Raw genomic sequence first — 27615 nt, 5'->3', positions numbered from 1 at the left:
AGGTTGGATGGGGAGCGGTGCTGCACAGCTATTTTCAGGTCTCTCCAGAGATATTCGATCGGGTTCAAGTCCGGGCTCTGGCTGGGTCACTCAAGGACGTTCGGAGACTTGTCCCGAAGACACTACTGCATTGTCTTGGCTGTGTGCTTAGGGTCGTTATCTGGTTGGAAGGTGATCCTTCGTTCCCAGTCTGAGTTCCTGAGTGCTCTAGAACAGGTTTTCATCAAGGACCTCTGTACTTTGCTCTGTTCATTTTCCCCTCAAACCTGACTTGTCTCCCATTCCCTGCTGCTGAAAAACATCCCCACAAGATGCTGCCACCACCATTGCGTCACCGTAGGGATGGGGCCAGGTGTCCTCCAGATGTGATGCTTGGCATTCAGGCCAAAGAGTTCAATCTTGGTTTCATCAGACCAGAGAATCTTGTTTCTCATGGTCTGAGAGTGCCAAAAGGCACCTGAAGGAAACTCCAAGGGGTCTTTCATGTGCCTTTTACTGAGGAGTGTCTTCTGTCTGGAAACTCTACCATAAAGGCCTGATTGGTGGTGTGCTGCAGATATGGTTGCCCTTCTGCAAGGTTCTCCCATCTCCACAGAGGAACTATAGAGCTCTGTCAGTGTCCATCAGGTTCTTGGTCACCTCCCTGTCCAAGGCCATTCTCCCCCGATTGCTAAGTATGGCCGGGCGGCCTGCTTTAGGAAGGGTCTTGGTAGTTCCAAACTTCTTCCATTTAAGAGTGATGGAGGCAACTGTGTTCCTCGGGACCGTCAATGCTGAAATGTTTAGGTATCATTCCCCAAATCTGTGCCTCGACTCAATCCAGTCTCGGAGCTCTACAGACAATTCCTTCAATCTCATGGCTTGGTTTTTGGTCTGACATGCACTGTCAGCTATGGGACCTTATATAGACAGGAGTGTGCCTTTCCAAATCATATCCAATCAGTTGAATTTACCACAGGTGGACTCCAATCAAGTTGTAGAAACATCTCAAGGATGATCAATGGAAACAAGATGCACCTGAGCTGAATTTCGAGTCTCATAGCAAAGGGTCTGAATACTTATGTAAATTGGGTATTTCTGTTTTAATGAATTTGCCAAGATTTCTAAAAACCTGTTTTTGCTTTGTCATTATGGAGTATTGTGTGTAGATTGATGAGGAAAACAATTCATCTAACGTAACAAAATGTGGAATAAGTCAAGGGCTCTGAATACTTTCCAAATGCGCTGTATATCAATATATGTTAACTCCCAAAATGTATGGTCTTTAAGGTTAGATTGTGGGAGGGGAAGCTGATCCTAGATCTCTACCTAGAACAAACCACCTTGGTGGTGAGTAATATAACTTGTGTGAATCAATGCAATGTGCCCTTACGGGCTGAAAAGCAAGAGGAATATAGCCCAGCAGCATAGCTTGTCCCTGGGATTTTTTTGATTTTGCAAATTTTGCTGAATGTTAAAATGTTTTTCTGGTGTCACCTAGTGTATTGCTGTAGTTTACCTTACAAAATGATACATCAAAAGCTCACAGAACTAAAATAGGACTTCAGTGCTTAGCATTGACAAGTCTATATCACATTGCATCCAGAATTATGTTGGCATTAGATTACTTTAACCAGCAAAGAAATTACTTAATTTGTTTGGTCTTTCCCCCTCAGTCCAAAGTTGGTGACAAGTACTTCTCAGGCCCTGCGATCACCACAGAGAACACTCGCGTGGTCAGTCAATCCCTGCAGCACTACCTGGAGTCAGCCCGGGTAAGTCCTGCCCCACTGGGTCTATTATGGCTTGTCATTTGCCCAAGTATACGTCCCTCAATTTGTCATGACAATTATTTTTTTGTATTCTTTTGTCAGGGTGAAATGTTTAAAATCCTCCACAACATCCTACTGAATGGAGAGACAAGAGAGGTAGCTCTCAACTACATGGCAGCTCTGGTCAACCGCAATGTGAAGAAAGCCCAGATGCAGGTAAAGTGATCTTATCCTATATTCATTAATCTAGGAAATGTCTGAATTGAGGGTTTCTAATGCAACCATTTCAAGCTAGAATGTCTGGCCCCAAAGTCTGAATAGACCCAATGCTATTCTAGCACACAATCTCCCCTCTCCCTACCTTTCCTGTTAGAACAGTGAAAGACTATCTGGAAAAGTGGGACTGCCCCACTCCTTAAATATCAAAGAAATAAATTGAGCTTTTCTTTTCTCTTCCCTTTTCTCTTCCCTTTTCTCTTCCCTTTTCTCTTCCCTTTCTCCCCTCATCCTTTCGCAGACGGACGACAAACTGGTGTCCACAGATGGCTTCATGATCAACTTCCTGTCGGTGCTGCAGCAGCTGAGCATGAAGATCAAGCTGGAGACGGTGGACCCCTATTATATATTCCACCCCCACTGCCGCCTGCATGTTAGCCCCGAGGAGACCCGGCTCAAGGCCACCATGGAAGAGCTCAAGACCTGGCTGGCCGAGATGTGTGAGTGGACACCGTAGATAATATAACAGAGCCTCTGTGCATTCAAATGGAACAATTTGTCTGCCCTTTATCTATGAGGACACCACCATCGACGTCATAGTATTAACAACAATGACTATAATGAGTCATGTATTATGTTGATCACACCTAGGTTAATGTGGTATTTGTCTTCTTTCAAATGTTTAACCTGGAGTGTCATGAGGATGGGGTTTGCACTTTTGGGATTTCCATTGGTTATTTTGTGCCAGACAAGCTCAATCATATGCAGTTAAAGTATTTGAAAAAAATGAAGAATTTGTGTGGTTTAGTTGCAATTATCAACTGAACTTCCATTTTTAAAGTTGCTTTGTGTGCGTCCTGACCATATTCACATAGAAATGTTAGTTGTCAATCTATTATTCACATTGAAAGCAAGTCTGATAAGCGGTAGATCTGTTCTATGTGCACTGTTTCTATGCTTCCTCTCCTCAAGTTACAATTTTGTTTACTTTTAGCAACCAGGCAATGGCGGAGTGATTTCTACATATTCAGTGTTGCCTTGCCGCTGCTAAATCATTGCCGCCACTCCAAAAAAATGTGTTTAGCTGTGAGACACTTTTTAAAGGGATAGTGTGAGATTTTGCCAATCAAGCCCTTTTTCTGCTTACCTAGTCAGATGAACTCATGGATACCATTTTTATGTCTCTGCGTGCAGTTTGTAGTAAGTTTCTAACTAGCATTACCACCAATGCAAGTCTATGAGAATAGCTTGTGTACCTGTGAAGCTACCTTAAACTTCCTTCAAACTGCATGTAGAGCAGTGTTTCCTCTGGAAAAATGTGTAGCAGTGGGGAAAAGGTTGCAGAGGGGATGGCGTTTTTGAGGTAGGGTGTCATTTTACCACAACTGTAACCCTACAATTGACCCGTGTTACATTTAGCCCCACTCTTCCGTATGCGCTCACAGCGAATTGTGGAGCTGGTAACGTGCTTAACCATACCGCTGCTAAAAACTATTTTGCGACTAATTAGTTACTACTTCTACTGAAGGCTACGATCAACTATTTATAAAAGTCACTCCCTCTACTACACCAGCATACATTTTTCAACACTAACAAACTTTTAAACTTCTTCCACTAGATTCACCATCATATTTCTCCCCCAAAATGATAGCCAAATCTTTTCTGATTCTTTGAGTAAAAGTGTAGTAGTCTGAGTCTGGTTGTATGTGATCTAGTAGTTTATCAAAGTAATCAAACCAGATATTTGTATATATTTAAAGTTGACTATATTTCACTAAAGTAAAACGTTTCAAACTTCAACTACCACAAAAATAGTTTTAAAGATCTGAAGGAGGTCGCTGTTATTTCATGCAAAGTTACAAAATTACCATCTAGTTATTATTAGGATTACCTGCCAAATTGACAAACTGGATGTGCCATTCACCTACCTGAAAGTTTCCTAATTGTTTTTGTTGACAGACAACGACCCCTCCAAGTTCTCTGAGCCCAAGTTCCCCACAGAGTGTTTCTTTCTGACACTGCACACCCACCACCTGTCCATCCTACCGGGCTGCCGACGCTACATCCGCAGGCTGAGAGCCATCCGTGAGCTCAACAGGTACACTCACACACACACACACACACGAGGACAAGTCAAACAACCTGGGACTAGTTGTCATTTTCAGCCCGACAGGCCCCGGTGTTACTTAATAGCAATCTGTATTCTCAAAAGCATGTGAGGTTCGTGTATATATTTCACAACCTCTGCCTATAGCAAAATGATACACCTGATTTAAGCTACATTATTACATGCTAAATGTTTATGATCAGTGACAGATGAGTAGAAGAATAGATGAGCTACCACCTCCACTTATTTTCCCAGCCAGAGATCAATTAACCATATATTCAGAAGGCGATTCAATCACATTGATTATCAGGCTATTTATTTCTAAGTATTTCTGTCTGTAATAAAGCCCTTTTGTGTTGAAAAACTAATTCTGGTTGGCTGGGCCTATGCCCTCCCAGGCCCACTCATGGTTGCGCCCCTGCCTGGTCATGTGAAATCGATAGATTAGGGCCTAATGAATTTATTTCCTTATGTAACTGTAACTCAGTAAAATCTTTGAAATTGTGGCATGCTGTGTTTTTTTTATATTTCTGTTCAATATATGAGCAAACTAGACTGAAAATGATCATGAGCACTCAGCTCAAGTTAGCTAACATTTTTCCAGCCTAATTGTAACCAAATATAATGGAAAGTCTGTGAAAAATCTGTTATATTTATGTTATCACGACGAGTCCCCACACTTGCCTCAAAGCAGCTTGATGGCGCTGACCCAATCAAAACGGTGCTGAAATACCAAGTTGGCCACACACGGCTATTTCTTTAAATGTATTATAATGGTTGGATATGACTTTGGGAGTTCCAGTAAGAAACCATTTGATACATACCTTCATTTGCATTAGCCTATAACCTATTCCAATATTTAAGTTATTCAGTTGATCATAACTAAGGCTAAGGTGAGTTTTCTCATCGCATTTCTAAGTCGAGGGCTGTTTCCTCGTCTCCTCACTCCACTGCTGCCCACCTCCACCACATTGTTCTCAACACCAGTTTAAATCAATATGCTGTTTTCGAGAAATACTGCATTTTTGGGGGGGTTCGGGCTCATTACATTTCTGTGATGTTGGCTCAGGCCTAGGCTTGGGGCTTCAGCTCACCAGGCTTGGGTAAGACCGGACTCCAATTTTCAGACCCAATGACAACTCTACATGGGACCATAGAATATAGATGTCCATCTCAAGAAAGGAGTTTTCAGAGAGATTTGGCTTCCGAGTTCCAAAAAGATATGATATTGGCTTTGGTTTTTTAGTACTTGTAATAAATGTAATGTGGTGGTCTCCAACCAGTGAAATATTAAAATGTAAATGTGTTCATACATTAGTGAGCTCATTGTTACGTTTCATTGGTGATCATTTGATACATTATTGGCCTATGAGCGGAAATGATTTCATTGTGTTAAGGTGTGTATGTAGTGTATTAGTGAGTATATGAAGGCTGGATTGTATTCACTAGGCTCTCAACGTTAAGAACATTGACTTAAACGGGGAGCGACAAGCTGAAGTTGCTTGTTTTTGTTATCCGTTGCGAGATGTTTTGAATACTAATGAATGCGACCCTGTTTTGTTTGGCATGGCAGGACCGTGGAGGAGCTGAAGAACAGTGAGAGCCAGTGGAAGGATTCTCCGCTGGCCAGCCGACACCGAGAGATGCTAAAGAGATGCAAAACCCAGCTCAAAGTTCGCTAAGACATTTTTCTTATTTTTGAAATCTCCCCCCACCGTTTTCAGGCTGATATGACTTAATCCACTCTCTCATCTGCTTGTGTTCTGCTTGTCATACGTGATAATGTTTTGGTAAATTTTAAGTGTGTAAACTCGATTTCCTATTCCAATCCCGTGTCGTCAGAGTTTGTTTTCCGAATCATCCGTTTTGGTTAATATCTTAAAAAAAAAAAATTCAACTAAAATTAGTGTTGCGAACAAGAAAATAAATAATTTCAACTCGTGTCATGAGTTAACGACAATATTCACCAGAAACTTTTCTATCTTTGATCTTTGGCCTTGACAGAAACTGGTGCGCTCCAAAGCCTGTGCCGACGCAGGGCTTCTGGATGAGAACCTTTTACGCAGATGTCTGCAGTTCTACAGTATGGTCATTCAGCTCATCCTACGCATGGTGGATCCCGCCTACCCACAGTAAGACACTCTGCCACAACCAGGAACTGTTTTAATGCTGCAATATCAGTTCATAGCCTACTTTACGTCATATCTGTCATAATTAAAGGGATGGTGTGAGATTTGAGCAATTATGCTCTTTTTCTACCTAACCAGTCAGATTAATTCATCGATACCATGTTCGTCTCTGCATGCTGTTTGAAGGAAGTTGAAGGTAGTTTTGCGAACCAGTCATTGTCTTAAAGCTAGTTACCAATTACGCTAGCTCTAGTTAGCAACTGCAGGCATGAAAATGTTATCCATGGGTAAGTAGAAAAAGGGCTTTGTTGACAAGATCTCGCACAATCCCTTTAAACTGAGGGATGCAACTTTTTTACTCAACTGATAATTATATTATTTAAATGTTTATTAGATTGATCTTTATTGTTTGACATGCATAAAGTGGATCAAAAACTCATTCCTTCCTTCCCTTTGTTGCAGCATGAGTCTACCGCTGAATCCGGAGATTCCCAAAAGCTTTGCTGCTCTGCCGGAGTTTTACATTGAAGATGTGGCCGAGTTCCTGCTTTTCGTTGTGCAGTAAGTCGACAGATCGATTGTAATTGCATAGTACAAGGCCAGACAAATACCCAAGAGTGGGATTGTTGTTGTCCATTTACCCTGTTTTACCTAAAGCAAGTGATTAGTTCCATGTTTTATATATTTCTTGGAGAATTGTTTCTTAAAATGTTAACTTCAAAGGGATGTGGCAAGAGTAGGGCCAAGAGGATTTCCTGACCATGTGACCCGACCTGGAGAAACTCCTGGCTCTCTCCATTCTCTTTCCTTTATTAATAAATACATGAGGAGGACCATCCTCTTTATCCCTGGACAAGCTTCCTGAGTTTCTCAATTACTCTCCCCCTTGATTCTTGCGTACGCTCTCCTCACCTTTTTTTTAAACCGCAATGCAGGAGGGGATCCAAGGTTCCTTCCCTCTGACCTTCTCCACCAATGCGTTTTGAGGAGGTGGCGAGCAGAGAGGTAGCGAGAGGAATCAAGGAAAGATTAATTGGTTTTAACAACACCCCTCCCAAATGGTTGGTTACACAATATGTATGCTGAAAAATTGTACACTGAACAAAAATATAAATGTAATGTTCAAGAATTTCACAGTTCATATAATTGAAATAAATTCATTAGGCCCTAGTCTATGGATTTCACATGACTGGGAATACAGATATGCTTCTGTTGGTCAGATACCTTTACAGAAAAGTTAAGGGTGTGGATCAGAAAACCTGCTAGTATCTGGCGTGGCCACCATTTGCCTCATGCAGCGTGACATATCTCCTTCGCATAGAGTTGATCATGCTGTTGATTGTGGCCTGTGGAATGTTGTCCCACTCTTCAATGGCTGTGCAAAGTTGCTGGATATTGGTGGGAACTGGAACATGCTGTTGTACACATCGATCCAGAGCATCCCAAACATGCTCAATGGGTGACATGTCTGGTGAGTATGCAGGCCATCGAAGAACTGACATTTTCAGCTTACAGAAATTGTGTACAGATCCTTGCGACATGGGGCCGTGCATCATCATGCTGAAACGTGAGGTGATGGCAGCGGATTAATTTCATCACGGTATCTCTCTGCATTAAAATTGCCATTGATAAAATGCAATTGTGTTTATTGTCCGTAACTTATGCATGCCCATAACATAAACCCACCACCACGCTCACAACGTTGACATAAGCAAACAGATCGCCCACACAACGCAATATACAATGTCTGCCATCTGCCTGGTACATTTGAGACCGAGATTCATCCGTGAAGAGCACACATCTCCAACATGCCAGTGGCCATCAAAGTTGAGCATTTGTCCACTAAAGTTGGTTACTATGCCGAACTGCAGTCAGGTCCAGACCCTGGTGAGGATGACGAGCACGCAGATGAGCTTCCCTGAGATGGTTTCTGACAGTTTGTGCAGAAATTCTTCAGTTGTGCAAACCCAGTTTCATCAGCTGTCCGGGTGGCTCATTTCTGAACATCCTGCAGGTGAAGTCTGATGTGGAAGTCCTGGGTTGGCGTGGTGACACATGGACTACGGTTGTGAGGCCGGTTGGACTCACTGCCAAGTTCTCTAACGTTCAACATTAAATTCTCTGGCAATAGCTCTGGTGGACATTCCTGCAGTTAGCATTCCAATTGCACGCTCCATCAACTTGAGACATCTATAGCATGGTGTTGTGACAGCTTCACGTTTTAAAGTGGCCTTTTATTGTCCAAAGCAAAAGGTGTATCTGTGTAATGATCATGCTGTTTAATCAGCTTATTGATATGCCACACCTGTCAGGTGGATGGATTTTCTTGGCAAAAGAGAAATGCTCACTAACAGGGATGTAAACAAATTTGTGCACTACATTTGAGAGAAATAAGCATTTTGTGCTTATGGACAATTTCTGGGATCTTTTATTTCAGCTCATGAAACATGGGACCAACACTTTACATGTTGCGTTTTATTTTTGTTCAGTATGTGTGTTCTTTTGCCCATCTTAATCTTTTTTCTTTTTATCGGCCAGTCTGAGATATGGCTTTTTCTTTGCAACTCCGCCTAGAAGGCCAGCATCCCGGAGTTGTCTCTTCACTGTTGACGTTGAAACTGGTGTTTTGCGGGTACTATTTAATGAAGCTGCCAGTTGAGGACTTGTGAGGCGTCTGTTTCTCAAACTAGACACACTAATATACTTGTCCTCTTGCTCAGTTGTGCACCGGGGCCTCCCGCTCCTCTTTCTATTCTGGTTAGAGCCAGTTTGCGCTGTTCTGTGAAGGGAGTAGTACACAGCATTGTACCAAATCTTCAGTTTCTTGGCGATTTCTCGCATGGAATAGCCTTAATTTCTCAGAACAAGAATAGACTGACGAGTTTCAGAAGAAACTTCTTTGTTTCTGGCCATTTTGAACCTGTAATCGAACCCACAAATGCTGAAATGCTTCTTTAAACCTGCACAACCTTTTTCAGCTGTGCTAACATAATTGCAGAAGAGTTTCTAATGATCAATTAGCCTTTTAAAATGATTAACTTGGATTAGCTAACACAATGTGCCATTGGAACACCGGAGTGATGGTTTCTGATAATGGGCCTCTGTACGCCTATGTAGATATTCCATAAAAAATCTGCCGTTTCCAGCTACAATAGTCATTTACAACATCGACAATGTCTGTATGATCAATTTGGTGTTATTTTAATGGACACAAAATGTGGTTTGTTTTTTAAAGAAATGACATTTCTAAGTGGGGCTGTTTGAATGGGGGTAATATAAAATGACATGTATTTTTTGAAAAGGTATCTTCTGTGAAAATGGCTCTTGACTGACGGTTAGCCTCCCCTTTCTATCCTCCGCCAGGTATTCCCCTCAGGTCCTGTATGAGCCCTGCGTCCAGGACATTGTCACTTTTCTGGTGGTGTTCATCTGCAGTCAGAACTACATCCGGAACCCCTACCTGATCGCCAAGCTGGTGGAAGTGCTTTTTGTCACCAACCCGGCGGTGCAGCTGCGCACCCAGCGCTTTTCCGAGATGATGGAGAACCACCCCCTGTCCGTCAAACAGTTGGTCCCGGCCCTCATGAAGTTCTACACAGGTGTGACTACTTGGTGCAGCATTTTGGGAGGGGCAAAACTAGACACATTGCACAATTTTAACACTTTTGCATGAACACAAACTTTTTATTGTGCTGGCTTGGATATTTTCTTCTTTCCAGAATGGTTCTATCAACTATAGTGGGTGTGTAACACACCATCACAGTACGGCTCAACTTGGCTCCACTCAGTAGAGTGCAAAAGCTATTAGAGTGGAGTCAAGTGCACTGATTCTCACATGCAACTGACTCTTGTGTGCCTTCCTTTCCACAGATGTGGAGCACACCGGTGCCACCAGCGAGTTCTACGATAAGTTCACCATCCGCTACCACATCAGCACCATCTTCAAGAGCCTCTGGCAGAACATGGGCCACCACGGCACATTCCTGGAGGAGTTCAAGTAAGTGGGCTAGAATCACAACTTAATAGGTATCGTCAGCTAATAAATTCTGTGGTGATAGCCTGGTCTAAAAAGTTGTCCACTGTCCAGTCATGCTGAATGCTACATGTAAAATGTACTCCGACTCAGTTTGTGTGACTTCGACTGGCTTCCGAAGGCCTCCTAGTTAGTGAATCAATCTGTCTATTCCCCTTAGCTCTGGCAAGCAGTTTGTGCGCTACATCAACATGTTGATCAACGACACCACCTTCCTGCTGGACGAGAGCCTGGAGTCCCTAAAGCGCATCCACGAGGTCCAGGAGGAGATGAAGAACAAGGAGCAGTGGGATCAGCTTCCCAGGGTCAGTACGGAATTACCGGGGGGACAACATGAATGCATTACGAAGCGCATATTAACGTGTTACAAAGCGCCTTTATAATTCCTGACAACTCTTTCTCCCTCAGGAGCAGCAGCAGAGCCGCCAGTCCCAGCTGACCCAGGACGAGCGGGTGTCGCGCTCCTACCTGGCACTGGCCACAGAGACTGTTGACATGTTCCATATCCTTACCAAGCAGGTCCAGAAGCCCTTCCTCCGGCCCGTAAGTACCACTCTGACCAGGGATCAAACATATTTTACTCATACTTTCCGGTCTATAAAGGGATAAATGGGCGCAAAAACATAGTTTGCAAATGTTGTATTCGACAAATATGCGGTTAGAATGACTTTTACTGGTTGTCAACAGCCCCCACACAGCAGCCAAATAAAACATTGACAGTATTTTTTTTTTTGCTGGTGTGCTCAAATGGGTTAAAAACGAAGGCCGTGGAGGTGCTCTTTGAAAAGGGTAGTCTATGACTGGCAGAAAAATGGGAACGATGGTAACCACTTAGTAAACTGAAAAATGTATTGTGTGCTTATTTTTACATCATGGCACTTGTTGATTTGAAAAAGATTCTTAATTTTAAAAAGCCTTAATTTAAAAAATATTTTGAGATAAATATTTAAAAACATGAAAACAAACCAACTTGTTTGTGCTTGGTATCTTCCTTCATCCATTTTCTTCAAGAGTGCCATGGTGGGAAAAGTAAGCCTCACAAAAACAAAATCGAAGTGTTTTATTTAGTTAGTGGTGGTCATCATTCCCTTTTCTTTTTCTGCCAACAATAGAACATTACTGTGCAGCAGTATGGGAGGGATGGCAAAGTGATACATATTACTGTATAAAGCCTACTTCAACAGTAATCATAAACAACTCCTATTCATGGATGCAGACAATATTTTTCCTGGTGACCTAACTCGCTGCTCTGTGCATTCCAGGAGCTGGGGCCTCGTCTGGCAGCCATGCTGAACTTTAACCTCCAGCAGCTTTGCGGGCCGAAGTGCCGGGACCTGAAGGTGGAGAACCCAGAGAAGTATGGTTTTGAGCCCAAAAAGCTCCTGGACCAGCTTACTGACATTTACTTGCAACTTGACTGTGCCCGCTTTGCCAAGGCCATCGCCGACGACCAGGTAAACTGTAGTAGTAGCACACCTGGCTTTCAAACAATTGGGGAATTGGGAAATTGATTCAAACACTTTATCTGTGCTTGCCTTGTTTAATAAACCAATAGAAAAGTCCCCACACTGCTAACCTCACCCATCTGGCACTCCAGGCAGGCTCAAGCAAACCGTCAAAGTATTTGAAAAGATTAAGTAACTGAACCCAGAGTGGGGAGGGTGGGTGGTGAAGTGGGTGGGTGGAGTGGGGAGAGAGGGTAGAGTGGGGAGAGAGGGTAGAGTGGGGAGAGAGGGTAGAGTGGGGAGAGAGGGTAGAGTGGGGAGGGAGGGTAGAGTGGGGAGGGAGGGTAGAGTGGGGAGGGAGGGTAGAGTGGGGAGGGAGGGTAGAGTGGGGAGGGAGGGTAGAGTGGGGAGGGAGGGAAGAGTGGAGGGAGGGAGGGTAGAGTGGAGGGGAAGGGAGGGTAGAGTGGAGTAGAGATGGGAGGGTGGAGAGGTGGGGAAGGTAGAGTGGGGAAGATAGAGGTGGGGAGGGAGGGAAGAGTGGGGAGGGAAGGTAGAGGTGGGGAGGGAGGGAAGGTAGAGGTGGGGAGGGAGGGAAGGTAGAGGTGGGGAGGGAGGGAAGGTAGAGGTGGGGAGGGAGGGAAGGTAGAGGTGGGGAGGGAGGGAAGGTAGAGGTGGGGAGGGAAGGTAGAGGTGGGGAGGGAAGGTAGAGAAGAGTGGAGAGGTGGGGAGGGAGGGAGGGTGGGAGGGTAGAGTGGAGGGGGAGGGTGGTGGAGTAGAGATGGGAGGGTGGTGGAGAGAGAGAACAATATACTTTTGAGGTTTTTCAATTTGGGTTCATATATAGTGTGCTAATGAAGATACAAAAAAAGGGGGAGGGGGAGGGAGGGTAGAGTGGAGTGGAGGGGGAGGGAGGGTAGAGTGGAGTGGAGGGGGAGGGAGGGTAGAGTGGAGTGGAGGGGGAGGGAGGGTAGAGTGGAGTGGAGGGGGAGGGAGGGAGGGAGGGTAGAGTGGAGTGGAGTGGAGGGGGAGGGAGGGTAGAGTAGAGTGGAGTGGAGGGGGAGGGAGGGAGGGAGGGTAGAGTGGAGTGGAGTGGAGGGGGAGGGAGGGTAGAGTAGAGTAGAGTGGAGAGGGAGGGTGGTGGAGTAGAGATGGGAGTGGGGAAGGTAGAGTGGGGAAGGTAGAGTGGAGGGGGAGGGAGGGTAGAGTGGAGAGGGAGGGAGGGTGGTGGAGTAGAGATGGGAGGGAGGGGAGTGGGGAAGGTAGAGTGGAGAGGTGGGGAGGGAGGGAAGAGTGGAGAGGAAAGAGTGGAGAGGTGGGGAGGGAGGGTGGTGGAGTAGAGATGGGAGGGAGGGGAGAGGGGAAGGTAGAGTGGGGAAGGTAGAGTGGAGAGGTGGGGAGGGAGGGAAGAGTGGGGAGGGAGGGAAGAGTGGGGAGGGATGGTGGAGAGGTGGGGAGTGAGGGGAGAGTGGGGAGGGAGGGTGGGGAGGGAGGGTAGAGTGGGGAGGGAGGGTGGAGAGGTGGGGAGGGAGGGTAGAGTGGAGCGAGAGGGTGGGAGGGTAGAGTGGAGAGGGAGGGAGGGTGGTGGAGTAGAGATGGGAGGGTGGTGGAGAGAGAGAACAATATACTTTTGAGGTTTTTCAATTTGGGTTCATATATAGTGTGCTAATGAAGATACAAAAAAAGGTAACAGAGCAATGTACGATAAGGCGGACTAAGCAAACACAAACACAGGCTGCCATCTCCATGCACCTCTGCTATTTTGTAATCATTTGGTAGAATGACACACTCACATCCCAAAGCCTCTGTGATAATTCCTTCAAAAGGTAATTATATTTACTAGGAACCAAATAGAAGCAAACGGTGCAAAACTGGGTGGGATCTTCCTGAATTTGTCCAATAAGAAACATTTGTTTTTGTTTTTCCGTTGCAAAACGTTTTGCTGTGGTGTGTGGTAATAAATACACCCAGGCTTACATGGTGTTCTTTCTCTTCCCTTTCCAGCGGTCGTACAGTCAAGAACTCTTTGAGGAAGTTATTTCCAAGATGACGAAAGCCGGCATCAAGTCTACCATCGCCATTGAAAAATTCAAGCTACTATCGGAGAAGGTGGAGGAGATTGTCGCAAGGAACTCTCAGTCCGAAATGGACTACAGTGACGCACCTGACGAGTTTAAAGGCAAGTGTTCAAACTTTGCAATGTTCAAAATTCACTTTCTAGTGTTTGAAATTTTTATTTATTTTGTTGTTACTATTTGCCCATGACAGCAGCGGTATGTTCATTTGGATGCAACGTCCCAGTAAGGGGGGGTGTCAATGCAAGTACTTTGGGTAGCACTCCGGAACATCTTGCCATGCGATAGCAGAGGGAACAGTCTGACTAGGGTGACTGGAGTCTGACAATTTTTAGGGCCTTCTTCTGACACCGCCTGGTATAGAGGTCCTGGAGAGCCAAAAGCTTGGCCCCAGTGATGTACTGGGCCGTACGCCCTACCCTCTGTAGTACATAGTGGTCAGATGCCACGCATTTGCCATACCAGTCAGGATGCTCTCAACGGTGCAGCTGTAGAACTTTTTGAGTATCTGTCGGACATCAGGCTTACCACAGTTGTCGTCAGCAAACTTTCGTGGGCGAACAGGGAGTACCGGAGGGGACTAAGCACGCACCCCTGAGGGGCCCCCGTGTTAAGGATCAGTGTGGCAGATGTGTTGTTGCCATCCCTTACCACCTGGGGGCGGCCCGTCAGGAAGTCCAAGATCGAGTTGCAGAGGAAGGTGTTTAGGCCCATGGTCCTTAGCTTAGTGATGAGCTTTGAGGACACTATGGTGTTGAACGCTGAGCTGTAGTCAATGAACAGCATTCTCACTTAGGTGTTAATTTTGTCCAGGTGGGACAGGGCAGTGTGGAGTGCAATTGAGATTGCGTCTTCTGTGGATCTGAGGTGTCAACTAACTGTCCCGGGTTAAAGAAAACCCTCAAGTTTTATTTTTAAGTGTGTAACATGTATAAAACCCTCAGACGGCAAACTCAAGATTTCAATATAAGGGAATGGGGGATGCCTAGTCAGTTGTACAACTGATTGCATTCAACTGAAATGTGTCTTACGCATTTAACCCAATCCTTTTGAATCAGATAGGACCCAGCGTTTAATTGTAAGCTAATTTAATTGTCTTAATGATTTCCTTGCATGCGTTTCCGAGACGTCAATGCTTTGATTTGAGAATGCAGACACATGCATGGAAATATACTTGCAGAGTGCGTAAAAACACTGTCTGAAGAGAGGAAAGTGTGTCGATTTTTGCTGAATTTAATTAATGTATTTTTCAACACCTCATTCAAACACGACACCACATTGTTCTCTCACATCCAGGTAGGAATACTTTTACACAGCTCAAGGCAAATTTCTATATTTTTATTTGTGCATATCACATTTAATATACAAAAAAAACGTAATGTTGCGTAAATGGGAGGGCTACAACGAAGGCAAATAAATACATAATTGAAGATACAAATTACATTTGTGTGTGTTTGTTTCCACAGATCCTCTGATGGACACCCTAATGACAGACCCTGTGATATTGCCCTCTGGGAACATCATGGACCGAGCCATCATCCTCCGCCACCTTCTCAACTCCCCCACTGACCCCTTCAACAGACAGCCGCTCAATGAAAGCATGCTGGAGTCACGTATGTGTGCACACACCGGTATCAAAGTCATATCCACTTAAATTGCAACTCCCTATACTCATAGCCTGTAGTACAATATGTTAGTTTGATATGTGAGGAAAAGCAAGTACCCACTTGAAACAAATGTTACTGACGGAAAATTGAGACTTCTAAAGGCTTGGCGAACCGAACGAGTGTGCTCGCATACACCTTTGACTGAAAAACGAGAATACAGTAGTAGTACTGTTCGTTCATCATGTAACACCGTAGCCAGAAAACACTTCCTCAAAATAATGAATTTAAGATATCTAAATAAATTGTCATAAGTTTATATTTTTTGCAGAGGAGAATGTTTGGTGCAGTATTTCTCAAGTGAAAAATGTGCAAGAAAACTGGTTTTCTATCGTTGAATGACAACAAACACGTAATTGAAGAATCCCTACTGTTAACCGATCACGGACAAAAGGGCGTAGACTTCCGATTCCGAACTTTGGCTTGTCTTGAGTGGGAAAAAAACTGCTGAAAAAACCCTTGTCGAAGGCCAAAACAAATAAAAACATCACAAAATGTTGTCATAATATATGCATGAATCGTTTTGGATTGGATGCATTTTTTTTAAAACTTTATTTAACTAGGCAAGTCAAGTAAGAACAAATTCTTATTAACAATGACAGCCTAGGAACAGTGGGTTAACTTCCTTGTTCAGGGGCAGAACGACAGATTTTTACCTTGTCAGTTCGGGGATTCGATCTTGCAACCTTTCGGTTACTTGTCCAACGCTCTGACCACTAGGCTACCTGCCGTCCCTTCTCAACTCTCTTGCTTAAAAACATGAATCAATTAATAAAGTGGACCAGCACTCGACAGTTGGAATTGAAGTCTTTCTTTTAGGCAACATGTCCTACTAGCACACTTTATTAACTATATGGGTCCCCATGGGTTTGTGCTCACGTTCTGCTCTGTCATTGTCTTTATTCACAGTCCCTGAACTGAAGGAGAGGATCCAGGCATGGATGAGAGAGAAGCAAGGCCAGGGACGTTTCCTCTAATGACAGCCCAACTTCAACCCCCCCCCCCCCCCCGCCCCGCCGTCAGTAAGGGATGTTACCATCATTAATTCACCATGCCTGAAGTAAATACCATCAAGAACGGGGGGAAAACGCAAGAGAAATAAATGAAACCTGATTTTATTTTTCTTCCCTTTATCCTTATTTTCTCGGGTCATCATCTGAAGGCCCTTAGCTCTAAAATGAAACATAATAAAGTTAAGACTTTTAAAAGGTTTTTGCTCATGACTTTGTGTATATATCTACATATATACGTAACACTGCAAGGATAAGCAGCTGTCACAGGTCTTAGCAGCAGAATGCATTTCTTCATTCATTGTTTATTTTCCCTCGGTTTTGTGACTTTATGTATACTTTGTTAGATGAATTATTACATTTCAGCTTTATGAAGGGACGGATGATACATTTAGGATTGGGATACATTTTGGTTGTCTGGGTGGTAAAACTTTAAACAAGACATTGAAAAGAAAGTGGCTGAACTAATTCACAATATTGTTTATCATAACCATACAGTTTACAGTACAACATGCACACATCTTGTGCCGTTTGCTGACGAGGCTTGGGAAATGAGAATACATATTTAAAAATGTAGCTTGAAATGAACGTGCTAGATTGTCTTGTAGACAAACAAAAACTAATTGTGGGCTTAATTTGATGAAAGTGGTAAGTGAAGCATTGGTTTAAATTATGTATGGTTGGTTAGTTTGGTTGTCTCCCTGTTGATGACAGACGAGTGAATACATTTTTGTTTGCATGGCCTATAGTTCAAAACCTCCCAAGCGCCTCATGGCAAACCCTCTTACGATGGAGCAGAACGGTCATAAGACAATATAAAGCATCTTTGTAGCATGAACACCATTGGAAAAACAGCAGGATATAGGAACACATCTCCCACAGCAGGGTATAGGAACACATCTCCCACATCAAGAGTTCTCTCAAAGCTCACGGTTTCTTAATCTTTACCCAGGTTGCTGACTTAAATGCTCAGATCCAATTTGTTCCGTCCCTCTCCTCCTTAGCCCTAACCCTTCGAAGTTTGCAGATCTGAAGGGTCTGGAAAGGTATTAACTGTGTAGTGTATATTGCTTTTACTTTATGGATCTGCAAACACCGAAGGGGTAGGAAGTGAATTGGGAGTGGCTAACTATAACTTAAGGCTCGCACACGTCTCACCAAATGTTGATCTCAATGTTTTTCTATATGTAAAATCAGTTTGCGAATTAGGTTGAGGTGCCAAGTGCTCTCTGCCAGCAAATGCTATTTGTGCGTCTGAGCCCTTAAAGGAAAACTCTACTCAGCAAAATGCATCAACATGACGTGGCAAGTGACACTTTGCTTCTTGATAGTCCAATATCTTAACTTGACTGCTGATATGCTAAACATTTTGGGACTGTATCAACAATTGACTAATGGAACAAAATGCCAATATAGTTTGAGTGGATTTTTCCTTTAACTGTACAGGAATTTGTTTATTTTACCCACATACCTGTTTTGGAATCCAGGACTTTGAATTGAAATAAATGATGATGCACACAGGTTTACAGCTATTGTTGAAATTACTTTTTCAACTGGGATGGGTTATTTAATTATATCAAGCAAAATGGGTTTAATGATTAATCTACAGAAATGGACCTTCATATTACATTTGGATAATATAGATCTATTGAATTCCTATGCGTAACTGTAATGTAATTGTTTTCCAATTGGAACAAATAAAAAAAAATAAGCATGTCAATGCAAATAGGTGTAAAGGTATTCAACTCTTCCTCTACATTCAAAGAAGTTTGAGCACCATCATCAAATACTGCTTTATTCCTTTGAATGCAAGTTACCATTAGTTTGGAATCGAGCCATTTATAAACAATGTTCACGCACACTTCCCACGCGCCTGGTTGTCAAATATAAGTAGGAAGGCAGGGTATGTAAACACCTTGATTATTACTACCGGTAATTAACTAGCATTACAGGGTACAGGAGTTGTCCAGCAATTATACAAAAATGCTATGCAACTGTACAATAAACAATTATTTAATGAAGTTATAATAGTCAGTCGTTCAGGCATTGAAGGTGTTGGGGAGCCTTACTTTCCAGGCTAAAAAGCTGCAACAAAATGGTTTGCCTGTCTCACTACTATACTTCTGAAGCTATTAGTGTTGTTTCAGTGACATGACCTTTGACATTTTTTTCAAGGATCACACTCTTGATCAGGGGCAATAATCCTTCATATCTGTTTTTTTTTTTTTTTTTTAAATTTTACTTCACCTTTATTTAACCAGGTAGGCTAGTTGAGAACAAGTTCTCATTTACAACTGCGACCTGGCCAAGATAAAGCATAGCAGTGTGAACAGACAGCAACACAGAGGTACACATGAAGTAAACAATAAACAAGTCAATAACACAGAACATTTTTTTTTTTTATAAAAAAAAAAAGAGTATATACATTGTGTGCAAAAGGCATGAGGTAGGCAAATAATTACAATTTAGCAGATTACCACTGTTGGAGTTCCTATGTCTGTGGACTGTTAGAATCAGATGGGGCAAAGACGCATGCAATTGATTTATAGTGAAATCATTAGAAAAATCATGAGATGCTTAAGTCTGTAGGGAAGATTTCTATGAATTACTGTGTAATTACACTTTCTCCTGTTAGGGGGCGCCTATACACTTTGGTCTCTGTCTAGACCTTCGTAGTGCGGTGACAGCGGTACAGGGAGCGGTAAGAAACCCTGCAGTATGGCGTCACGGCCAAATGCAACGGCCCCATCGTATTTCGTGGAGTTCTATTGGCTCCCCAACGCATTGCTCATGCATTAGTCTGATTTCATTGGCTTATCAAACTGACAATCAGTCTAGTCGAAAGGGAGTTGACGTAATCTTTTCAGTAAATCAAGGTACTCTATCTGTTCTTTTTTTTGCTTGTGTGCAGATATACGACCGCTTTTCATCTGAACTGGAAAATAACCTCATCAAGGAAGCAACGAATGCAGTGGAAGCCTGTCTGGTGGAGACTTAAACACTGCTATAATGGGTGTTTTTCATAAAAGTGGGCTTGACCATTTTTTTGCGAGCATACTCTGATGAACAATATTATACTTAATTGTAACGCTTATTTGTTGTCGCTACTTTTCTATGGTGTTCTAGTCTTCGTTTCGATCTTCAAAAGTAAGTTGCCTAAACATTACCTGTTTAATTCCATTCCGTTTTTATTGTAGAGTGAGCGACTTTTTGTTGTTGCTTTTCCTTAAGATTAATTTAGTAATCTGTTGTATTCTGATCGCAAACGTTTAAAATACTTTGTTCTGATTTGATATCAAATAGACTACCTATGCACGATGATATTGTTGCAAATGATCCCAAAACGAATATCCTGCGCGTGAAGTCATTATCGCGAACGGCGACATAAGGCCATTCAAATCAAATGTCTTTATAACGCCATTTTTATATCCGCAGATGTCACAGTGCTTTTACAGAAACCCGTCCTAAAACCACAAATAGAAAGCAATGCAGATGTAGAAGCACCGTGGCTAGGAAAAACTCCCTAGAAAGGCAGGAACCTAAGGAAGAAACCCAGGTTTGATTTCGTCAGTACGATATCTGCTGGTTTTAGTAATGGGCCTACATTGTTTCCCTTAATCTTACAAACATTTGGTAAGTGTTGCCAAATGCTTTGCAACAATTTCTAATGTTTTCCACTAGCCCTTTTCAAATTTAGAAAATATTTTTTCTAAACATTTTTCAATGTGTAGCCAGGTCTCTGTGCGTTTGCATATACCAAATATGGTAGATAGAATTGCATGGGCGTATGCCTCGGCTAGTAAATGGCTGACTGCAAGGACATGGTGAAAACATCAGATTTCTTATAGTCGATGCTGGGCCCTTTTCTAGAAATTGTACAAACTAACAATCCTAATGAAATTGTCAGTATGTAGACTAATAGCTATACCTAATAGGCAGTCTACTGTTTTTATTCAGACATTTATTTATGTAGCATATCGGTATAATGTAGCCTCTATGCGATGAGTCGGCCATATTGTAGGCTCCTCTAAACTAGTCTGAGCATTTGGCCTACAAACTGAGATAACTGACATCCACTTGAGACCTTCTGTTGTCGTTTCTCCAATTGCTTTGTATTATATTTAAATGTGATGCTATTTAACAGCTTGTCAACATTGTGGCCCTATCACCTATTTTACCCCTAGTATCGAATCTAACAAGTCATCCCTTTATTACTTATGACAACATGCATTGAATTTGTATGTAATTCAAAAGTAAAGTAATAGTTTTTCTTTCTTCAGGAGATTAATTTTTGGAATCATACTACTGGGTACTGGGTGAAAGTCCTAAACTGCTGCCATGTCTGGGGCGTCTGTGAAAGTCGCTGTCCGAGTTCGTCCCTTTAACTCGAGAGAGACAAGCAAGGAGTCAAAATGCATCATTCAGATGCAAGGCAATTCTACCAGTAAGTAACACATACACACATATGATATCCTCATGATATTTTGGACCACTTGACAGATACAAATCTAGCTTCATGACACATTGGTTTCCACATGCCCAAGCCAGCTCTGTACCTTAGGGGTCTTGGTTGAAAACAGTAGAATGAACAAAGTAAATGCATCAGTGTTGAAAAGAAACAGCCTGAAAAGGGAAGGAAAGCTGTTCTGTGTGAATTCCTCTTTGTAAAGAGATGCATGCCTGAGGAGTCTGTGTGAGAAATGCTGAGTTGGTCCATTCTGACACAGTTTGTGTCCCTAATGGAACCTTATTCCCTATATAGTGCACTACTTTTGACCAGGAACCATAGTGCACTACTTTTGACCAGATTCCTATGTAGGGAATAGAGTGCCATTTGGGATGCAGTCAGAGCCTGCTCTTTGGGCTTTCTTCCCCCTTTCTATTCATCAATGCATTGTCCCACAGTTGGGACTATTTGATATTGGTAGCAGTGCTTATCACTGGTCTGGAGTGTGTGGTTATGTCATCCCCGAGTTGACGTGGAATACTCCAGAAAACACAAGTTCTACTCCACGCAGCCTTTTGGTGCACCTTCGAGGGCAGACAGTAGAACTGTTTTGAGAACATGCCCTTTAATATTAGGTGGACAGTTCATATGTAGAAAACAGACAAACTATGAAACATCAAAGTGGATGTTCCAGTATATGGAAAAACCAACAGTTATGATATAAAGCAAAACTGTTTTCAATGAGTAGTTGGACCTCTGTGCTGCTACCAGCTCAACCATAAGCATTCCTGTCATTTAGAAAAGCGCTCTCTACAAGATGTTGAGGTTGAAACAAACAAAATGGCCTTAATTGCTATTCAGTTGCTGTATCAGCAGATGGAATTTGTCCCCATCCAATAGCATATAATGGGAATCAATGATTCAGATGGATGTTGTACAGACATATTTAATGTGCTGCCCAAAGCTAAGGTCCAAGTGACAGCACAGCAATATCACATTTCTGTTAGCACAGAGAAAATAAGGATAACGCTATAATGTTGAATATAGAGATGTGCTATTTGGAAAAGGAGATGTCGCTGTCATGTTTTTTCCTCCTTAGTAATTTAGTCATTTTGGATTTATCCAATGTAACAAATCCTTTTGGATGTTTTTAGCCAGTGATTCACCATGTCCACTTGTGACTATGGGTCACCATTTTTTTTTTTAAAGGGATAGTTCACTCAAACGCATCCACATTTTTTTCCTGTGTACTGAAAGTGCTCGGTCTTGAAAACTTGACTGGAAATGCAAAATAAAATGTTATTGTATTAACAATGGATTAATGAACAAAATACTAAAATGTACTTTGAGTGAACTATAGTTATTCCAAAACCTGTCTTTGAATGGCACATTAAAACCCTCATGAGACAAACACCATCTCATTCATGTCAGATAGTTATACACCTTGTTATAATATTGACCTGGTACTCAGAGCCTGTAACACAACCCTTTTATCAACCTGTTCCATGAACTGGTTTTGATTTGCCTTGAAGTTCAGTTGTCGCCTTTAGTCATTTGTGTTGTTTCAATCACACCAGCTGGTCGTTGATTGCATCCATCAATGCCACACTTGCCTGCACTTCCTAAGGACCAAACCTATCCAAAGGAAAGCTTTTAGCAGAATCCTGAATCTTTTACTTCACATCCTGATGTTTTTTCATTAGGCCAATGACACTTTGAGGTGCCCTGGGTGACTTGTGGTGTGTAGCAGAGTTGAGCTGTGCTATGTTTTTTTTGTGGGGGGTGAGTAGCAGAGGGGGAGAGGGAGGCTGCAGCAGTCTTGCTTCTCTTCCTAACACATGCACAGATTGCAGAGCAGTACTCCATTGCAGATGGTATAATGAGAATGCTGTCTTGCCCATGGCAGGCAGGCCCGCATGCATTAATAGTCCAGACTGTCAGCCAATGAGAGAACATGCCCTTTATGCAGGTCACTTCAGTGTTTCCCTAACATTGTATAGGTGAGTCTCCCTACCGCCGCCTAAAAATTGGGATATGGATTCAGTTGAAAAATTGCGTTAACACCCTAGAGTCAATGTCCGCCCCCCCACGGAAATCTAATTAGCGTTGGGGGAAAAATCCCCATCAAAATCTGTCTGTTTTAAGCTAGAGAGATCTTTTTTTGGGGGGTGTCTCAATCTGCCAATGGCAACCTTCCACATCTGCGGTGGAAGGTGGCCGAACTACAGCGGTGCTTGTCAGACCGTGAGACATCCCGAAAACCGTTCTTCTCACAAACGTCTGTAGCGTCCGAACAGTTTGGGCTACACACTAATATGACTCCTCTATGGAAAGGTGAGACTCTCACAAATGCATATATGTCGGTTGTTTTGCTCTAATTAAAAAAAAAAAAAAAAGGAAAAAAAAAAAGGAAAGTATATGTGGAAGTAGTTTAGTGCCAAAACAAATTGGTTAATTATGGGTAAATTAAAAAATATGTAATTTCCTGATCTTTCTTATCTCTCAGATATAGGACCGACACCGAACAAACTTCCTTTTGATAGATTTCTTTGACTGTTTTTCCATGTATGAATCTGTTATTCAATATGTTTCTTTGTGCTAATAGCATTAAGGCCAAATGTAATTTTATATCAAATATTTATGCCTAAAGGGATCCTAAAATTCAAAATCAAATAGGTAAATGATCCTTAGTATGATGATCTTAAAACATTTCCATATGTTAGATTAGTAGAACTGCTTTTTTTGCTGTGTGAAGAGCTCTGACAAAAAGCATTGAATATAGGTTCTCTTCAGTCTTCATTAATATACTGAACATTTCTGCTTAAGCCCTATCCATCAACTGTCTGTGAGATTTAACCCTTTTAATACTTACAAAGATGTACCTAAGATGCTGTAATTTTATTTATACAATTGTTATAGGGGAAACACTGAGTTGGGGCTATATAATGGTGCTTCTATCACTACCTAATATAATGCGCCCCTTCCCAAAAATCTCGAAAGCCATTACACAGAGGAATGTTCTACCACTGTACACTTTGATGTTTTGGGAAGGTATTTCTCTCATAATTGAAGGCATTCTTTGATGATCTCTGTGGCGCTGAAGGAATAGAACTGAACAATTGAACAAAGCCTTCCTTCTGTTTACGAGGTTGTACGTGAAGCACAGGTTTTGAAGACCGCAACATGTGTATATGGATGACATGGTTTAGCTAAGATTAACCTCTTTCCTGCAATGCACCATCAAATTATGTTATTTTACAGAAGTCCCACTTGAAAACATCTGGGCCGTATTCACAAAGTGTTTCAGAGTAGGAGGCAGTGCTGATCTAGGATCAGTTTTGCCTTTTACATCATAATGAATAAGAACATGGACATGGAGGACCTGATCCTAGATCAGCACACCTACACCGAGACACTAAATACGTGCCCCGATCGATCACCCCTGTCCATTCACTGTTATCTAAAAGGAAAAATCTGATTCTAGATTATCATTCCTACTCTGAGACCTTTATGAATCCAGGCTCTGTTTTCGTGTGTGTATATATATATCTATATATATCTCAATGTCCTTCGGTTGTGTTGTATTTCTGCTACCCTTTAGATATAGTTGTAATTTAAATGGGATGGAGAGAGGCCTGATTTACAGTAGGGTGTCTGTCTACGGATAAGCCTGGTCAGCTTGCTGAGAGAAAGCAGCTGTGTTTTTTACTGGGCTGTGATGCTCCCCTTATTGTTGTCATTCTGCTGCCACCTTCCCTCAAGGTGTGTGTTCATTTGTGTCTGTGTCAAGGGCATGTGCCATCACTCTCCCTCTTTACTTTCCTCTGTGATTATACAATGTGCAGGGGATGAATTCAAGGCCACTGCGAGTGGGGTGATACTAAGCAAGGTCTCTTTCAGTGGAGACCTGTGCTCAGACATACCATTGCCAAAGTAATTAGCTGGAAATGTCACAAAATGGGTTGTGGCGCTAGCTAGCTTTGGAACACTGTGGACAGATCGCATGAGTTTAAAGCCTACCCTTAATGATGAGCCAGATGTGCTGCTCACAATGGTCCATGTGTCTTGTTATGTAAGCCATGTGTTCTATTCCCCCTCCCCCATCACTCATATATGTAGCGTGGTGGTTTGCTGCTGTGTCAAAGAAGGTTCACTGCTACACTATCGCAAGGCTAACAGTCTTAGATTACAAATGTACTGTATAACATGGTTGATTGCTGAAGCAAAGAAGGTCCTCTGATATGCTATTGCTAGGCTAACAGTGCGGGCTAGGCTAATGCTAACCTATTAAATGTGCATAACCAGATTCACATGTCTTCAGTGCTTAAAGGGATACTTTGGGATTTTGGCAATGATGCCCTTTATCTACTTCCCCAGAATCAGATGAACCGTGAATATTGTTTGTATGTCTTTGTCATATATGAAGGAAGTTAGGGGTAGTTTTGCGAGCCATTAATAACTAGCATTACCCACAGCGCAATGACTGGAAGTCTATCTATGAGCATGCTAGCAATATCCCTATCAAGATGCACTATGCAGAAATCGCTCCACCATTTCTTGGTTGCAAAAATTCTAGAAGTTAACGTAATTTCATTTTTTGTGACAAAACAAAAAAAATATTGTGTAGAGAATCGTTGTTCGATCTAAACCGCTGTTAAATATATTTTCAGCTGTTTTGAAGCTGGTGTACAAAACAGAAAGTAAAATATGCAAAAACAAAATTTTAAGAACGGGAAGCATAGAAGTGGTGCACACGGAACAGATCTACCACTTCTTAGACTTGCTTTCAATGAGCGAAAACAGGTTTTTATAAATGTTGGCAACTTTATAAAAAATAAAAAACATACCTTATTTACATAAGTATTCAGATCCTTTGCTATGAGACTCGAAATTGAGTTCAGGTGTATCCTGTTTCCAGTGATCATCCTTGATGTTTCTTCAACTTGATTGGAGTCCACCGGTGGTAAATTCAATTGATTCAACATCCTTTGGAAAGGCACACACCTGTCTATGTAAGGTCCCACAATTGACAGTGCATGTCAGAGCAAAAACAAAGCCATGAGGTCGACGGAATTGTCCGTAGCGCTCCGAGACTGGATTGAGTCTAGGCACAGATTTGGGGAAGGATACCTAAACATTTCAGCATTGAAGGTCCCCAAGAACACCGTTGCCTCCATCATTCTTAAATGGAAGAAGTTCTGAACCACCAAGACTCTTCCTAGAGCTGGCCACCTGGCCAAACTGAGCAATCGTGGGAGAAGGGCCTTGGTCAGGAAGGTGAGCAAGAACCTTATGGTTACTCAGAGCTCTAGAGTTCCTTTGTGGAGATGGTTGTCCTTCTGGAAGGTCCTCCCATCTTTGCAGCACACCACCAATCTGCCCTTTATGGTAGAGTGGCCAGAAGAAAGCCACTCTTCAGTAAAAGGCACATGACAGCCCGCTTGGAGTTTGCCAAAAGGTACCTAAAGACTCTCAGACCATGAGAAACAAGATTGAACTCTGACCTGAATGCCAAGCGTCATGTCATTTGGGCTTCCGAGTGGCACAGCGGTCTAAGGCACTGCATCTCAGTGCTAGAGGCGTCACTACAGACCCTGGTTCGATTCTAGGCTGTATCACAACCAGCCGAGATTGGAAGAGCAGCACACAATTGGCCCAGTGTCGTTCGGGTTTGGTCGGGAAAGGCTGTCATTGTAAATAAGAATTTGTTCTTAACTGACTTTTTAAAAAAAAACAATGTTTTATGGTAGTGGCAGCATCATGCTGTGGGGATGTTTTTCAGCGGCAGGAACTGGGAGACTCGTCAGGATCGAGGAAAAGCTGAACTGAGCAAAGTACAGAGATCCTTGATAAATCTGTTCCATAGCACTCAGGACCTCAGACTGGGGTGAAGGTTCACCTTCAAACAGGAGAACGACCCTAAGCACACTGCCAAGACAACGCAGAAGTGGCTTCGGGACAAGTCTCTGAATGTCTTTGAGTGGCCCAGCCAGAACCCGATCGAGCATCCCTGGAAAGAACTGAACATAGCTGTGCAGCGACGCTCCCCATCCGTCCTGACCAAGTTCAAGAGGATCTGCAGAGAAGAATGGGAGAAACTCCCCAAATACAGGTGTGCCAAGCTTGTAGCCTCATTCTCAAGAAGACTCAATGCTGTAATCCCTGCCAAAAGTGCTTCAACAAAGTACTGAGTAAAGGGTCCGAATACTTATGTCAATACATTTGCAAAAAAAAATCTAAATCTGTTTTTGCTTTGTCATTATGGGGTAGTGTGTGTGTGTGTAGCTTGAGGGGGGGAAATAATTTAATACAATTTTAGAATAAGGCTGTAGCATAACAAAATGTTGAAGAAGTCAAGGTCTGAATACTTTCCGAATGGACTGTATATGCACTCTTCAGGTTTCCGCTCACCGTTCTCTGTACCTGTTAGTGTGCATGCTCTTCCACTGCAGAATGCAAGAATATTGTCAAAGTACTAGTATGTTCCCTCAAAATACACTCCCTATTTACTTTCAAAATAGCATTGGCCAGCTGACTCGTTCCAGGTATGTTGTCTGAGTAAAGCCAAATGTATATACTACACCAGGTATTCCCAAACTGAGGTACGCGCAATGCTTTCGGGGGTATGCCAAATAAAAATGTGATTCGCATTAAAAAAAAACTTAAATCACTTTTTCAAACAGTCCGTTTATATTTTGTAACGGGGCGAAACATTTGGGTGAGGTTTTTTTTCTCGCCTGA

General features: G+C 42.5%; 2 protein-coding genes across 17 annotated transcripts in view; both read left to right on the top strand.

Annotated features, from left to right (window-relative positions):
- ube4b (ubiquitination factor E4B, UFD2 homolog (S. cerevisiae)) overlaps nucleotides 1-17948 on the top strand; it is a 48066-nt gene extending 30118 nt beyond the window's left edge. For 3 of the 4 annotated variants that reach the window (XM_021616118.2, XM_021616119.2, XM_021616120.2), the window contains 15 exons: nucleotides 1656-1754; nucleotides 1854-1967; nucleotides 2269-2467; nucleotides 3927-4065; nucleotides 5648-5747; nucleotides 6079-6206; nucleotides 6666-6764; nucleotides 9567-9802; nucleotides 10074-10200; nucleotides 10397-10541; nucleotides 10645-10779; nucleotides 11499-11690; nucleotides 13683-13857; nucleotides 15220-15366; nucleotides 16327-16620. In XM_021616118.2, the coding sequence (XP_021471793.1) occupies nucleotides 1656-1754; nucleotides 1854-1967; nucleotides 2269-2467; nucleotides 3927-4065; nucleotides 5648-5747; nucleotides 6079-6206; nucleotides 6666-6764; nucleotides 9567-9802; nucleotides 10074-10200; nucleotides 10397-10541; nucleotides 10645-10779; nucleotides 11499-11690; nucleotides 13683-13857; nucleotides 15220-15366; nucleotides 16327-16394 (2103 nt within the window). In that variant the 3' untranslated portion in view covers nucleotides 16395-16620. Of the gene's footprint in view, nucleotides 1-1655; nucleotides 1755-1853; nucleotides 1968-2268; nucleotides 2468-3926; nucleotides 4066-5647; nucleotides 5748-6078; nucleotides 6207-6665; nucleotides 6765-9566; nucleotides 9803-10073; nucleotides 10201-10396; nucleotides 10542-10644; nucleotides 10780-11498; nucleotides 11691-13682; nucleotides 13858-15219; nucleotides 15367-16326 lie in introns of all 4 variants that reach the window. The other variant, XM_021616116.2, reaches the window with a different exon arrangement.
- A 1296-nt stretch (nucleotides 17949-19244) lies between these two features.
- kif1b (kinesin family member 1B) overlaps nucleotides 19245-27615 on the top strand; it is a 105557-nt gene continuing 97186 nt past the window's right edge. For all 13 annotated transcript variants that reach the window (XM_036988277.1, XM_036988273.1, XM_036988271.1 and 10 more), the window contains exons 1-2: nucleotides 19245-19574; nucleotides 20708-20871. In XM_036988277.1, the coding sequence (XP_036844172.1) occupies nucleotides 20766-20871 (106 nt within the window). In that variant the 5' untranslated portion in view covers nucleotides 19245-19574; nucleotides 20708-20765. The remainder of the gene's footprint in view (nucleotides 19575-20707; nucleotides 20872-27615) is intronic.

The sequence above is a fragment of the Oncorhynchus mykiss genome, chromosome 9 (assembly GCF_013265735.2).
Source record: "Oncorhynchus mykiss isolate Arlee chromosome 9, USDA_OmykA_1.1, whole genome shotgun sequence".
Taxonomy (NCBI): domain Eukaryota; kingdom Metazoa; phylum Chordata; class Actinopteri; order Salmoniformes; family Salmonidae; genus Oncorhynchus; species Oncorhynchus mykiss.
Note: the sequence above shows the minus strand (reverse complement) of the source record. Positions and strands in the feature narration are given on the sequence as shown.